Below are 14,030 nucleotides of genomic sequence, written 5' to 3' on the forward strand. Positions count from 1 at the left end.
CTCGGTCTTCCGTCGCCTCGCGAGCTGGAGTCTGAGCCCGCAGCCCTGGTGCTCCTCTTGGGGTCCCTCCTCCCTCGCAGGCGGGACTCCGGGAAGAAGGAGCTGTGTTTGCTGGCACCTCCAGTACGTTCTGATAAAGCCAGAGCCAGAGAAAGGCTGCCTGTGGCTACTGACACTCCAACCTCCTGGCTGGTGATGTCGCGGGTGCCATGTATGGTGTTCAATCTTCAAGCAACCCCCCACTACGCACCCAGGACAACCACCTCAGAAAGAGAAAACAGCGGGCCGTGTTCATACCGCGGTCTGGGTCGGGACCTCGATTTATCCTGGTTCTGTCTGGCTTCTGTGCTGAGCTCTCGGCGACCACACAGCCCGGCTCCTCGCCGCCCAACATCTCCCACCAGGTCGCCTGCTGCAGTCACCTCACAGCACAGGACCCCACGCACTCCGAGCTGAGTCACGCCTGTCTGACTAGAACCCATCTACGACTGGAGCAGGGCCAGTCAGGTGTCTGGACTCCAGCGCTAGGTACGGAAAAGAAGGCTCGTGCTAAAAGCCAGTGAAGTCACTTCTAAGTCCAAGAGACAGGTTTTCATGACAATGCTCATCTAGAAATACATATGTTTTCAGATAATAGTTACTAAATTGCTCAACTGAGTGTGGGACCCACGCAGGCAGTGAGGGGGTGGGGGACGCGTGGAGGAGACCTGCTCTGCCCCAGTGGACAGATGGCAATGCTCTGGGATGAAGGGGCCAAAGGCCAGGAAAGAGGGGTGGCTTCATGGTCTCCTCCTGCCTGGGCCCTAAAGGGGCTCTTCAACTTCACGGCTTGTTTCAGCTTCTGAAATGAGGAGATCATTTGGCTTAGAGCTGAAGAATTTTGCCTACTGTTTGGAAGAAATATTTGCACGCCATATATTCGAAAAGGGTTAATATCCAAAATATATAAAGAACTCCTGCAACTCAACAGCAAACCAAACAATCTGAATGAAAACGAGACTGAGGATCTCCATAGACATTTTCCCCAGGAAGACATACAGGTGACCCAGAGATGCATGAAAAGATGCCCCACGTCACTCACCAGCAGGGAGATGCAAATCAAAACCACAGTGAGATGTCATGTCACAGCTGTCAGAACAGCTCTTATCAAAAAGGACAAGAAATAACAAATGTTGGCAAGGATGTGGAGAAAAGGGGACCCTTGGGCATTATTGGCGGGCATTTCAATTGGTGCAGCCAGTAAGAAAACTGTATGGAGGTTCTTCAAAAGACTGAAAACAGAACTGTCATGGGATCTGGCAATTCCCCTGCTGGGTATTCACTGAAGAAAATGGAAACACTAACTGTAAAACATGGCTGCACCCCTATGCTCGCTGCAGTATCATTTGCAATAGCCAAGATTTGGAATCTGGAAAACCAGTCGACCAAACAACAACCACCCAGGCTCATAGAGAGAACACATCGGTGACTGCCATAGGGGGACTGGAGGGTGTGCAGAAGGGGTTAAAGGGGTCAAAAAGCACAAACTTCCAGTTTTAACTTAGTCATGGCGATGTAATGTACAGCCTGATGACTATAGTTAACATAGTATTGTACATTTGAAAATCGCTGAGAGAGTAGATCTTAAAAGTCCTCACCACAAGAAAAAACGGGGAAAAGTTGCTAACTATGCATGGTAAGGGATGTTGACTAAACTTACTGTCGTGATCTGTGTCTGAAGGCCTCCCTCCTTGATCTGGAAAAGACTCATCTCTGACCCTTCGTCAGGACAGGCAGGGAGCACGCCCTCCTCAATGCGGAAGGGTGGTGGAGCACACAGGGAGAGGCTGTAGGCGGCGCAACGCCTGGAGTTCGTACCTGAATGTGAGAGTCAGGCCAGACTACGTGTGTGTGTGTGTGTGTGTGTGTGTGTGTGTCAGTGGTCGCAGGAGGACAGGGGAGGGCATGGTGTTAGGCCTAAGTCTGGAGAGGTGGTTCTAGGCCTCAACCAGGAAGGGAAAGAAAGCAGAGTCATAGCCTTGATGCCAACACTGGTTTTAGTGAAGAGCCGCGTGCCAGGAGGACGGCCCGGGTGAGCTGAGCATCGCCTGCCTCTCTCTGGGCCCGGCCTGCAAGTTTCGCTCACCAGTCTCTCAGCCTGTAATTCTTCCTCAAGACTTTAAATCTTTTCCGCTTTATGACTTTGGGCGACGTCGAGTTCTGGTCTTTCACGTAATTCATTTGCTGCTGATACCACAGGTACTCCGGGGAGAGGACCTTGGAGGGTTTGTGGTAGAGGAAGTATTTGTTCAGGTGGCTCTCATCGTGCCAGATGGCCTCGATGTGGTTGGCTTGGTCGACCATGATCGCTCTGTGGCAGGCCTCGGTGAGCCTGGAAACCTCCGACACGGACCCCCCAAATAGGGCCCCTATGTAATAAAAGTCCCCCTCGTCTTCAGGAATATGCGCTTGCGACTGAGGCCGCCGTTCATAGGGGAAGTCGGCCCGATTGAGCCCATAGTAGCCAACATGGAGCGTGCCGAACAAGGAGGAGAGGACCTCCACGCCCACGTGGTCGCTGAGCCTCATGTCCACATCTGCACACACGAGGTAGTCCACCTCCCGCTGGAAGCGCTGCCGGGAAAAAGTGCTGAGCATCTCCATGCGGTGCATGGAGATGTCCTGCCAGCGGGCATAGCTCTGGATCTTGAGGATGATTATCTGCCTTCCGTTTCGGACGTTGAGGTGAGGGACATACTCCGGCTTGTCAGTGAAGACGTAGTAGTTCACCCGGTGTCCTACCATGAAGTACATCTCTGCCGACTTCAAGAACTGCTTCAGGAAGATCATGTATGCTTTTACCGAAAATACAGTCAGTCCGATGGTGGCATTCTGGAGCCGGAACTGCTCATTCAGGATGTCCGTGTTGAAAGTCCCCTCCCAGATGATGGGAGCCAGCCACGGGGTCATGATAAGGACATCTTTCCTAGAGGGTGTTAGAACATCTGGTTGGGGATACACCATCCTCGATAATTTTACACTTCGCACGCCATTGTGTTCTCTGATAGCCATGCTTACACCGGCGTGGATGCTGTCCAGCTTCTGGTTTCTTGGGTTCAGGTAACCCTTATAGCCGAGGAAGGTCATGATGAGTGCTAGGAGAAGAAGAGAGGTCACTCGATGATGCGAACAGCATTTCTGTGTCGCAGCCAGGATTTGCTGTAGCTGGGCCATGCCGGCAGGACCGAAGGATGCACCTCTTGCCTCCTCCAAGATACGAGGATACTTGTCTCTCCTGATTTTCCCGCCTCAGTGGTCTCCCTGAGGCCAGGGGAAGGTGACCACCCAGCACTAAAGCGCCTACACTCACACTGCCTCTCACTAGTCCAGCAGCCCAGGCTACGCCGAGGCCTGGACCTGGTGCAAGTGGGCCCCTGGACACAAGGACACCCTGGCTGCCCTGTGGAGAAAGACAGGAGCCAAAGAGACCTTAATAAATTCCGGTTTCGTTTGAGGTGCTAAGAAACCAGGTGTCAGGACTTAGTCAACAGACAGCTAGAACTTAAGGACGAGTGCGTAGGAGACAAGTCAGAGCTCGAGCTCCTGAAACAGATTCAGGGGGCTGGCTCAAGGAGACCACTGAGCAGGTCAAGGCCAGAGATTATGATGAAAGCAGGGCAGGGCAGTAGCCACCAGAGCCTGACCGGGGGGTCAGGACTTATGCTCTGGCCTTCCCTTGGCACTTAACAGCTGTGAGCTAAGCACCGAGTTTCCTGAAAAAACCCACAAAGTCAAGATCAGACTGTCTTCTAGCTCATATCCATGCAGCTAACATGGGCCACCCTTCAGAGGACTGATTTGGGAGCCGTGGTGAAGGGGACAGAAGATCTACACACTGGAAATTGTTTTCCTTTATTTTCTTAATAATTACTTAAAATTACTAGCATATGCTTTTTATGTTACTGGCCTTACCCTGTTGTTAGGATTAGGCTGCTCAGTGTGTGTTATCTTGTTCAATGCTCACAATAAGCTTGGAGGCTGGATGCTACGTTCTCCGTGTCGTACGGATGGAGAAACAGCCTCAGAGAGGCGGTGACAGGCCCACGAGCACACGGCTGGCTGGTAAGCGCTGCAGCGGCCTTAGCAGCCAGACTTGAGAATATCCTATATTCTGACCCTCTGTCTCGCTGGTGTCTTTTAGGTTTCCCTTACTGGGTTCTTTCAAAAGTCAGAGTCTTTGGTTTTTCTCCCTTAGGCGTCACTGTTGTCTCCGGGCTTATCATACTGCCATTTCATACATCTCCTCCCTCCAGTGTCCAGGAAGATTCCAAACATGTACCTCCCAGAAAACGAAGCCTCGGACGCAGACGGCTCCTGCCGCACCGTGGAACACACAGCAGGTTTAAAAGAAAGGGGGGGGGTCCCCTGGCAGATAAGGAGCACCTGCCCCCTGCACCAAGCTCTTGAACCGCTCTGTGACACCTCGCTCCTGCTTTCACGCACAAGTGGTGGCTGGAGATGGGGGTTTTCACGGGATTATAAAGCCCTCTCGGGACAGCGCTGAGTATGTTGGAAGAGGGAGGGAAGCGTGTTGGGAGTGTCTTCTAATGGCAGTCATCTTCTCTTTGTGGTCTGGACTGTGACATTTGCCTAGCTGTGCGTAAGAAGGAGAGCACCCTGCCTCACAACCCTCCGCCAGCGCAGCGCTCCAGGGGACCCAGCAGATGGTGGCCCAGCCCAAGTTTTGCTGACCCCTCGGCCCTGCTCACAAGTTCCCCCTGCGGACCCGCCTCCTCAGAGTTGGCCTGTCTGGGTCCCTCTAACACCACAGAGAGCAAGCATTAGCCCACAATGGGCAGAGAGTCAGCGCAGACAACTGCCCTGAAGGGAAAAGTGACTCAGATGCAACAGCAGGGCGTAAGCGACACACATGGGACAGTCCCCGGACATGCCAGGTTTGGGTGAACGAGGGGCACTGCCCTGCAGGGTATGGCCAGGATCTCTTCTTCATAAAATCACTACTTGCAAGCAGAAGACACAGCTGACTTTAACACACAGTAAATTTTATGTAGTGAATATTTTACTACAATAAAATGACTGAGGCCTCAAGTGTCTCCCATACCTGAATGTTGGCACAATCACAGAAAACTGATCCATAACACCCAAAGTGAAAGCATAAAAGTTTGCTTAGGGAGTAATTGGGAAAATGTTTTGAGTAAGGATGGGAGATTTCTGGGCATCCCTCAAGTGACCTCAAGAAGAACTCTGTCGAGTAAGTTTATCCTTCTTTTATACTTAAAAAAAAAAAAAAAAAGACGTTGAAGAGAATCTTCCAGCTAAGATAAAAGCAAATCCACGTACTGTATTTGCCATTGCCAACCTCCATCACAAGAACTGGCATGAGTACTGTATACAGCTGTGTACTGGATCTAGGATTTTTTGGGGGGGGGGGAACATATCTCAATCCTATTGCCTCTGTGATGGGAGCACCCAGAGTTTGTTTCATATTTCTCTCTCTGCTTGGACCCCAGGCCCTGAGCAAAGTGGCTAGTGCATCCTTCTGCCTGGAATCCCGAGGTTCCCCATGGTCTGAGGTTAGAAGGGTACCATAATAACATGCCGGCAGGACAGTTTGGGAATCTACAATGCATGGTCCCTCGATAAACCTAGAGACCTAGAAACACCTCTAGATAAACCTAGAGGTCCCTAGAAAACCTCTCTATCCAACCAAGATTCCCTCTGAAGGATCAACAGCCGTGTCCTGTCCCTACCCTTCTCCCTACTCTCTTCGCCGGCCTTCTATCTGGTAGCCTTTCCTGCCTGCTGGGCAGCTGTACTTGGTTCGCTATATAAGTTGTGTTCTTGCTACATAAACAACTCTGAGACAAAGCTGTGAAGACAGGATGTTCATTTGGGATGTGATTTCAGGGTGAACAAGGGAGAAAAGCCATGGCTATGAGCAACTACGTCTCAAATCTACTGGGACCCCTCTCAGAGACAGTGTGGAACTTACCTCAGAACTAACCCACTAGAGATCAAGGTGTGTATTTTTTAAAGGTTTCTCTGTGTATATTAACTACCCCCACACTTCCAGAATGAGCCTGACAATGGCCCACCACGCTCCCACGTGGTGGAGAAAGCTACCAACCCGTAAAGAGAGATACAAGTGTTTGAGGAGGCAGTATGTCTGCTGGGGGAGGGTGGGGGACCTGTCCACCTCAGCTGCACATGAACTCAGGTAGGCCTAGGTGAAAATAGGGTGGGGCTTCCATGATTATGGAGGAAATGATATGTCAGAAGCAGATATGAAAAAACAAATTCTGGCTTTTACCTCCAAATCCTACATTTGTATATCAAAGACGTAGGATAGCCTGTCGTGGTATTTCCCCCAACGCTAGAGTAGATAAAGCTTCTACAGTTTGGAGGAAGGAAGTGAGAGGGCAGGGAGCACATGGACAACCCTGAGAGTTTCCACTGGTGCCCAGGAGTCTTCAGGAAGTTCTGTGGAAGTTAAGCAACAGCCAGTATATTACCTATGTTGTGAGGACAAACTAGCCTCCACTTATCTCTTCCTCATCTTTGGACAGGCGCCCATCATACCCGTACACCCATCTATTGGTCAGAGTCCTTATCCAGGACCGTGTGCCCGTCCAGTTCATCTGGGTGGCTAGGACCTTTTCAGGAGGCCTGGAGATGGTAAGCCCCTGCAGTGGGAGAGGAGTGGAATATATCTCCTGGTTCACATGCACTTGGTGGGAGTGCAGATTCTCTGCCCACAACCTCCCCGTGCTACTGTCCTTCCACAGAGGCAGGTACTCGTACCCCATCTTAGAAGCAGCCTCTAACCCATGATGTAGAGTGGGCTGGAGGGGTGAGTGCAGCCCCAGAGTCACATCTCATCGTGAGCACAGCGGCCTTCCCTTGCCACCTACCGAGCACACATCACAGGGAGATGAGTGACTGTCAATGTGTCCAGCTCGGAGAATATTCCATAGGCTCCTTGCCACAAGGATCACAGAAACACTCATCCTGAGAGGGTCCCTGGGGTGAATGCCTAGCAGGGTCTTTCTCAGGTAGCTCTCAGTGGGTTGTTACTGAACTGTAAGAGAGTGGTGGGGGTTAGGCCTGAGAGGGCTCCAGAATCATGGCTATGGAGGCACAGGAGGGGTTCTAAAGCCCTGGAACCCAGGAACCCAGCTCTGTATAAAAGACCCACCTTGTAGTGACAGTAGGTAGAGCAGCTTGGTCCACCATTGCACGGTTGGGATTAGAATAAATTGAGGCATAAGAGGCAATTTCTTGGTCCTGGCCAGGCTCAGCACTTATGCTGCAACCAAGAACCATACCTTTGTTCTTTTTCTCCATAAGTTGCTTGGGACAGGGTCCCTTTGTACCAATTATTTTACTTTGCACTCACCACAGCCATGGAAATGAAAGGGTTTTCCCATTTCTTAGATGTAAATGAGAGGCCCAGGGAACTATAATACATGCCCAGACCCAAGTGAGAATAACCGCCTGGATTCTACAGAAAGAGGAAAAATGAGGGCTTTAGGGAGGCATGGGCAAAGGGTTGGGGGTGCTAGCATAAATTTTGGACAATGGAACCAGCCAGGGATAATGGTGTGAAGAGGATCCAGGCACTTGTGCTGTGGAGGCTGGAGTGAGGAAGGCCAGAGGTCAGGGTAACACACTGGCCAGGTGGCGCCCTAAAGACTCATGGAACCTGGCGGGTCTCAGGCTAGTGGCCTGGCAGAGCTGAGCAGGCAGGGCTCAGAGCACCTCCCAAGTGGTCAGAGGCTACACTATCTCTCTTCCTGGTCTTTTCCTACACTACTGGTGTCTGCCCCATCCTGCTACCTCTTCTGTGAGGTTCTTTAACCTCCAAGACTCTCAGGGAAGTGCCACATAGAGCAGAGCCATGGGTTCCCTCCGCCACCGCCCTGGGATGGGCAGATTCCCCAGAGAGGCACCAGACCCACGAGCACATCAAGCACATGCTCCTGATCTTCTTGGGGCCATTTTCGCATTGAAGCGGGGCTTCCGCTTTCTGGCATTTGCAACATCACTGGGTTGTCCTGGTATTTTGCCACTATGTCAGCATTATTGACTAGGGGTGACAATCAGGATTACACAAACATTCCTAGACACAGCCAGGCAAATGTCACAATCTGGGCCACAAAGACAAGGTGTCAAGTTCTTAAGACACTCATCGAAACTCACTCATTCCCTCCTCCTAACATGCCCAGAACCACCCTGAGAGGGTTTCAGGAAGTCCGGAAAGACCGTGTCTCCAGCCAGCTCCTTCTGTGGGAGAGGAGAAACAAGGTGTCACAGAGCAGCACAAGAGCGCCAGCCAGCTTCAGGGTGCAGGTGGCAGGCGCTCCCCACACACCATGGGACCTGTCTGTACCAACAGTTAGTCCCACAGGGGGCTAGAAGTCTGCGCCAGAGGGTTCATTTCCCAAGACACATGTACTTGGAACTGCCTCGGACTGCAGAGGGAGATATATGTGTTGGCAATATGATGAGTCAAAAATGGTACTGGGTCAGGTTCCCTTCTCCATCTCGAGGGCCCTGCCTAGGATCAACTGGCATGGCAACCATTAGGGAGAGAACCAAAGGAGCCTGACTGGGGAAAGAACCCAGGAAAAGGAAACTACAAGGGACTTGTGGGCAAGGCAGAGGATCAGAGTATAGGGTGGCCAAGAGGCCAATCCTGGAGTCTGGTTGCTTAGTTGGCTTCAGCGCTAAGCCATGTGGTCGTGGACTGGTCACCCATCTCTCTGAGCACGTTTCCCCATTTAGACCAGGACGACAGTGCAGCATCCATCCCTTAGCCTTGTTTTGAGGAGTGAGCAATATAATGCCCATAAAGTCCAGCAGCCTGGACTAATCTCAGTATAAGCCCTAGTATCTGCGAAGTAAATACTCAGTGGAATTTTAAGTGATTATTCGAGGAATAAAGGTAAACAATCCTTGATTTGTGGGCTCTCTTGCTTGCAGCATGGTTACCAAATCAGGCCTTCTGAATGATGGCCCACATCAGCCTGTCTGGATGGGACCTTGAAGACATTCTGTTCTCAACTTTACTTTCAGGACATTTAGTGTTTATGTAAATGTCTCACAGCTGGTGAGTGTCAAGGGAGGGCTGGAGCACAAGCCTCTAACCTCCTGTTCAGCCCTGCCCTGCTTTCATCACAATCTCTGTCCTGGACCTGCTCAGGGGCCTCCATGAGCCAGTCTCCTGAGCCTATTTCAGGAGACTGGACTTCTCTCCTACAAGCTGGCCCAAGGGTTCTAGTGGCCCATAGTCCTGCTACCTGGTTATTCTGATACAACCTCAACCAGAACTGAATTTATCCATCTTCTGCCAGGCTGGGAATCTTACTCAGCTCGGTGACCCTGAATACCCAGTGCTCAGGGGCTCCTTGCACGGGGGTAGGACCTCAGGAGAAGCAGGGGGCATGAGTACCGTATAGTCAATGCGTTCTGCCTCACTCCGCCCGGGAGAGGCTGCTGCAAGTGGAACCTCGGGAGGTGCAGGTCCTTAGCCTCATCTAAGGAGATCTAGGCTGCAAGAGTTGGAAGTGGAGCCATGGCTCGGCTGGTGAGGACAGTCGCAGAGAACCCAAAATGTTACTTGCCTCATCGAGTGATCGTCCTTCTTTTAATAGCTCTTGCCTTGGCCTTTTGCTATTGCTACCTGAATCCAAGAAACCAGATACTAGGAAGCATCTCAGCTAGGACAAACAAGGTTATTAGCAAAATCTATGGGCTGGAAAGTATAAAATTATCAAAGATGGTGTATCCCCAACCAGATGTTCTAACACCCTCTAGGAAAGATGTCCTTGTCATGACCCCGTGGCTGGCTCCCATCATCTGGGAGGGGACTTTCAACACGGACATCCTGAATGAGCAGTTCCGGCTCCAGAATGCCACCATCGGATTAATTGTGTTTCCCACTGAAAAATACTTCCTCTACCTGAGGGCGTTCCTGGAGACGGCAGAGATGTACTTCATGGTAGGACACCGGGTGAACTACTACGTCTTCACTGACAAGCCGGAGTATGTCCCTCACCTCAACGTCCGAAACGGAAGGCAGATAATCATCCTCAAGATCCAGAGCTATGCCCGCTGGCAGGACATCTCCATGCACCGCATGGAGATGCTCAGCACTTTTTCCCGGCAGCGCTTCCAGCGGGAGGTGGACTACCTCGTGTGTGCAGATGTGGACATGAGGCTCAGCGACCACGTGGGCGTGGAGGTCCTCTCCTCCTTGTTCGGCACGCTCCATGTTGGCTACTATGGGCTCAATCGGGCCGACTTCCCCTATGAACGGCGGCCTCAGTCGCAAGCGCATATTCCTGAAGACGAGGGGGACTTTTATTACATAGGGGCCCTATTTGGGGGGTCCGTGTCGGAGGTTGCCAGGCTCACCGAGGCCTGCCACAGAGCGATCATGGTCGACCAAGCCAACCACATCGAGGCCATCTGGCACGATGAGAGCCACCTGAACAAATACTTCCTCTACCACAAACCCTCCAAGGTCCTCTCCCCGGAGTACCTGTGGTATCAGCAGCAAATGAATTCCGTGAAAGACCAGAACTCGACGTCGCCCAAAGTCATAAAGCGGAAAAGATTTAAAGTCTTGAGGAAGAATTACAGGCTGAGAGACTGGTGAGCGAAACTTGCGGGCCGGGCCCAGAGAGAGGCAGGCGATGCTCAGCTCACCCGGGCCGTCCTCCTGGCACGCGGCTCTTCACTAAAACCAGTGTTGGCATCAAGGCTATGACTCTGCTTTCTTTCCCTTCCTGGTTGAGGCCTAGAACCACCTCTCCAGACTTAGGCCTAACACCATGCCCTCCCCTGTCCTCCTGCGACCACTGACACACACACACACACACACACACACACACACACACACACGTAGTCTGGCCTGACTCTCACATTCAGGTACGAACTCCAGGCGTTGCGCCGCCTACAGCCTCTCCCTGTGTGCTCCACCACCCTTCCGCATTGAGGAGGGCGTGCTCCCTGCCTGTCCTGACGAAGGGTCAGAGATGAGTCTTTTCCAGATCAAGGAGGGAGGCCTTCAGACACAGATCACGACAGTAAGTTTAGTCAACATCCCTTACCATGCATAGTTAGCAACTTTTCCCCGTTTTTTTCTTGTGGTGAGGACTTTTAAGATCTACTCTCTCAGCGATTTTCAAATGTACAATACTATGTTAACTATAGTCATCAGGCTGTACATTACATCGCCATGACTAAGTTAAAACTGGAAGTTTGTGCTTTTTGACCCCTTTAACCCCTTCTGCACACCCTCCAGTCCCCCTATGGCAGTCACCGATGTGTTCTCTCTATGAGCCTGGGTGGTTGTTGTTTGGTCGACTGGTTTTCCAGATTCCAAATCTTGGCTATTGCAAATGATACTGCAGCGAGCATAGGGGTGCAGCCATGTTTTACAGTTAGTGTTTCCATTTTCTTCAGTGAATACCCAGCAGGGGAATTGCCAGATCCCATGACAGTTCTGTTTTCAGTCTTTTGAAGAACCTCCATACAGTTTTCTTACTGGCTGCACCAATTGAAATGCCCGCCAATAATGCCCAAGGGTCCCCTTTTCTCCACATCCTTGCCAACATTTGTTATTTCTTGTCCTTTTTGATAAGAGCTGTTCTGACAGCTGTGACATGACATCTCACTGTGGTTTTGATTTGCATCTCCCTGCTGGTGAGTGACGTGGGGCATCTTTTCATGCATCTCTGGGTCACCTGTATGTCTTCCTGGGGAAAATGTCTATGGAGATCCTCAGTCTCGTTTTCATTCAGATTGTTTGGTTTGCTGTTGAGTTGCAGGAGTTCTTTATATATTTTGGATATTAACCCTTTTCGAATATATGGCGTGCAAATATTTCTTCCAAACAGTAGGCAAAATTCTTCAGCTCTAAGCCAAATGATCTCCTCATTTCAGAAGCTGAAACAAGCCGTGAAGTTGAAGAGCCCCTTTAGGGCCCAGGCAGGAGGAGACCATGAAGCCACCCCTCTTTCCTGGCCTTTGGCCCCTTCATCCCAGAGCGTTGCCATCTGTCCACTGGGGCAGAGCAGGTCTCCTCCACGTGTCCCCCACCCCCTCACTGCCTGCGTGGGTCCCACACTCAGTTGAGCAATTTAGTAACTGATAGGGGCCTGCCAGTTCCCTATTATCCGAAAACATATGCATTTCTAGATGAGCATTGTCATGAAAACCTGTCTCTTGGACTTAGAAGTGACTTCACTGGCTTTTAGCACGAGCCTTCTTTTCCATACCTGGCGCTGGAGTCCAGACACCTGACTGGCCCTGCTCCAGTCGTAGATGGGTTCTAGTCAGACAGGCGTGACTCAGCTCGGAGTGCGTGGGGTCCTGTGCTGTGAGGTGACTGCAGCAGGCGACCTGGTGGGAGATGTTGGGCGGCGAGGAGCCGGGCTGTGTGGTCGCCGAGAGCTCAGCACAGAAGCCAGACAGAACCAGGATAAATCGAGGTCCCGACCCAGACCGCGGTATGAACACGGCCCGCTGTTTTCTCTTTCTGAGGTGGTTGTCCTGGGTGCGTAGTGGGGGGTTGCTTGAAGATTGAACACCATACATGGCACCCCCGACATCACCAGCCAGGAGGTTGGAGTGTCAGTAGCCACAGGCAGCCTTTCTCTGGCTCTGGCTTTATCAGAACGTACTGGAGGTGCCAGCAAACACAGCTCCTTCTTCCCGGAGTCCCGCCTGCGAGGGAGGAGGGACCCCAAGAGGAGCACCAGGGCTGCGGGCTCAGACTCCAGCTCGCGAGGCGACGGAAGACCGAGGGCTGCAGACCCAGGAGCCTGCAGCGTCCGAAGTGAGGGGCAGGACGGGGTGACCCAGGCCCCATGGGGGACACGGGAGGGCACCGGCGGGCGGGGGAAGCTGGCTGCACAAGCTGAGGGAGAGGCCTCTGTGTGCGGGCGAATCCCTGGACTCAGTAGAAAAGTCAGCGACTGTCCTCGCACCCGAGCCCACGGTGGCCGGCGCGTCCTTCCCGCCCGGCTCCGGAGGGCCACACCCGGGAGGACAGAGAACGCGCGCACAGAGGGCGAAGGGCTGGAGGGAAAGGAGACGAGGGCCAAGGGCGAGACCAACTGTCCGTGTGCCCCGCGCTCGGGACTCGGTGGCCTCAGGCCGCGCGCACGGGGCGGCAGGTGGGGGCACCAGGTGTCGCCCGCGCTCCGTGGGGACCTTCCAGGACGGCGGGGTTGCCTCTCCGGAACCGGGTCCGGCCTCCTGGACCTGGGTCCAGGTCTCGGTGCCCTGGGTCCTCCGCTCTCTCCCTCGGGTCCGAGTACCGGGGCGCAGACCCTCCAAGCCGGCAGGCGGCTCCCCGCAGGGCCAGGGGCGGCCGGATGCGGGGCAAGTGGGGCGCTGGCCCCGGGGACTGGGGGACCCAGGGCTCCGGGGAGGCGGCCGCAGGGCCAGTGCCCGGGGCGGGGGGCGGGGGGCGGGCAAGGGGGCCGAGGGACACGGACAGAGCCGCCGCGGAGCACAGCGGTTACGGCAGCCGCCCGCCGCCGCCCGCGGGGAGCTCCGGGCCCAGGGCGCCGACCTCCGGGAGCCGCTCGCGGGCGCCGCACATCCTGGAGGCCCGCACCTCGGGGGCCGCCCTGGGAAGTCTGAGCCGCGGGATGAGCGGCCCGGCCGGCTGGTGTCTGAGGCAGCCCGGGGCTCTGACCTGCCCGGACGCCGCCCCCACGTCACCCTTTCGGCCCAGGCAGAGCCTCTTCTCTTAGCTTTACAAGCTTGGCAAAACCATAGTGAAGGCCTAGAACTTTCCTCAGCTCACACAGGTGGTAGTGGCCCTGCCAGGGGCTGACCCAGCTGTCTGATTCTACAGAGGCAGCCTGGAACCATCAGACCCTGGTGACTGCTGGGCAGGTACACGTCACGTGGTACTTTTTTTTTTTTTTAATAGTCCTTAAGGTACTTAGCTCGGGGCACACCTATGATGAGGACACGCACTGACCTCGAGGGGGGCTAATTCGGTTCAACTG

At 53.2% G+C, this 14,030-nt stretch overlaps 1 protein-coding gene across 1 annotated transcript; it reads left to right on the forward strand.

The window, feature by feature from the left end:
• The first annotated feature begins 9,574 nt into the window (after positions 1-9,574).
• On the forward strand, positions 9,575-13,852 carry LOC113249672 (histo-blood group ABO system transferase-like). Its single transcript, XM_044381002.2, has 3 exons — positions 9,575-10,656; positions 10,946-11,090; positions 13,283-13,852. Exons 1-3 carry the CDS (start codon positions 9,575-9,577, stop codon positions 13,850-13,852), a joined length of 1,797 nt encoding a protein of 598 aa, XP_044236937.2.
• Positions 13,853-14,030: the final 178 nt, after the last annotated feature.

The sequence above is a fragment of the Ursus arctos genome, unplaced genomic scaffold, assembly GCF_023065955.2.
Source record: "Ursus arctos isolate Adak ecotype North America unplaced genomic scaffold, UrsArc2.0 scaffold_19, whole genome shotgun sequence".
Lineage (NCBI taxonomy): Eukaryota > Metazoa > Chordata > Mammalia > Carnivora > Ursidae > Ursus > Ursus arctos.

What these genes read in the sequence shown, in the direction of transcription:
- LOC113249672 (XM_044381002.2), top strand. Translation starts at nt 9,575, where the DNA reads ATGGCTCGGCTGGTGAGGACAGTCGCAGAGAACCCAAAATGTTACTTG. An exon ending in AATTACAGGCTGAGAGACTG is followed by an intron (nt 10,657 to 10,945) that starts GTGAGCGAAACT and finishes TACGAACTCCAG; the next exon opens with GCGTTGCGCCGCCTACAGCC. An exon ending in TTCAGACACAGATCACGACA is followed by an intron (nt 11,091 to 13,282) that starts GTAAGTTTAGTC and finishes ACCTGGGTCCAG; the next exon opens with GTCTCGGTGCCCTGGGTCCT.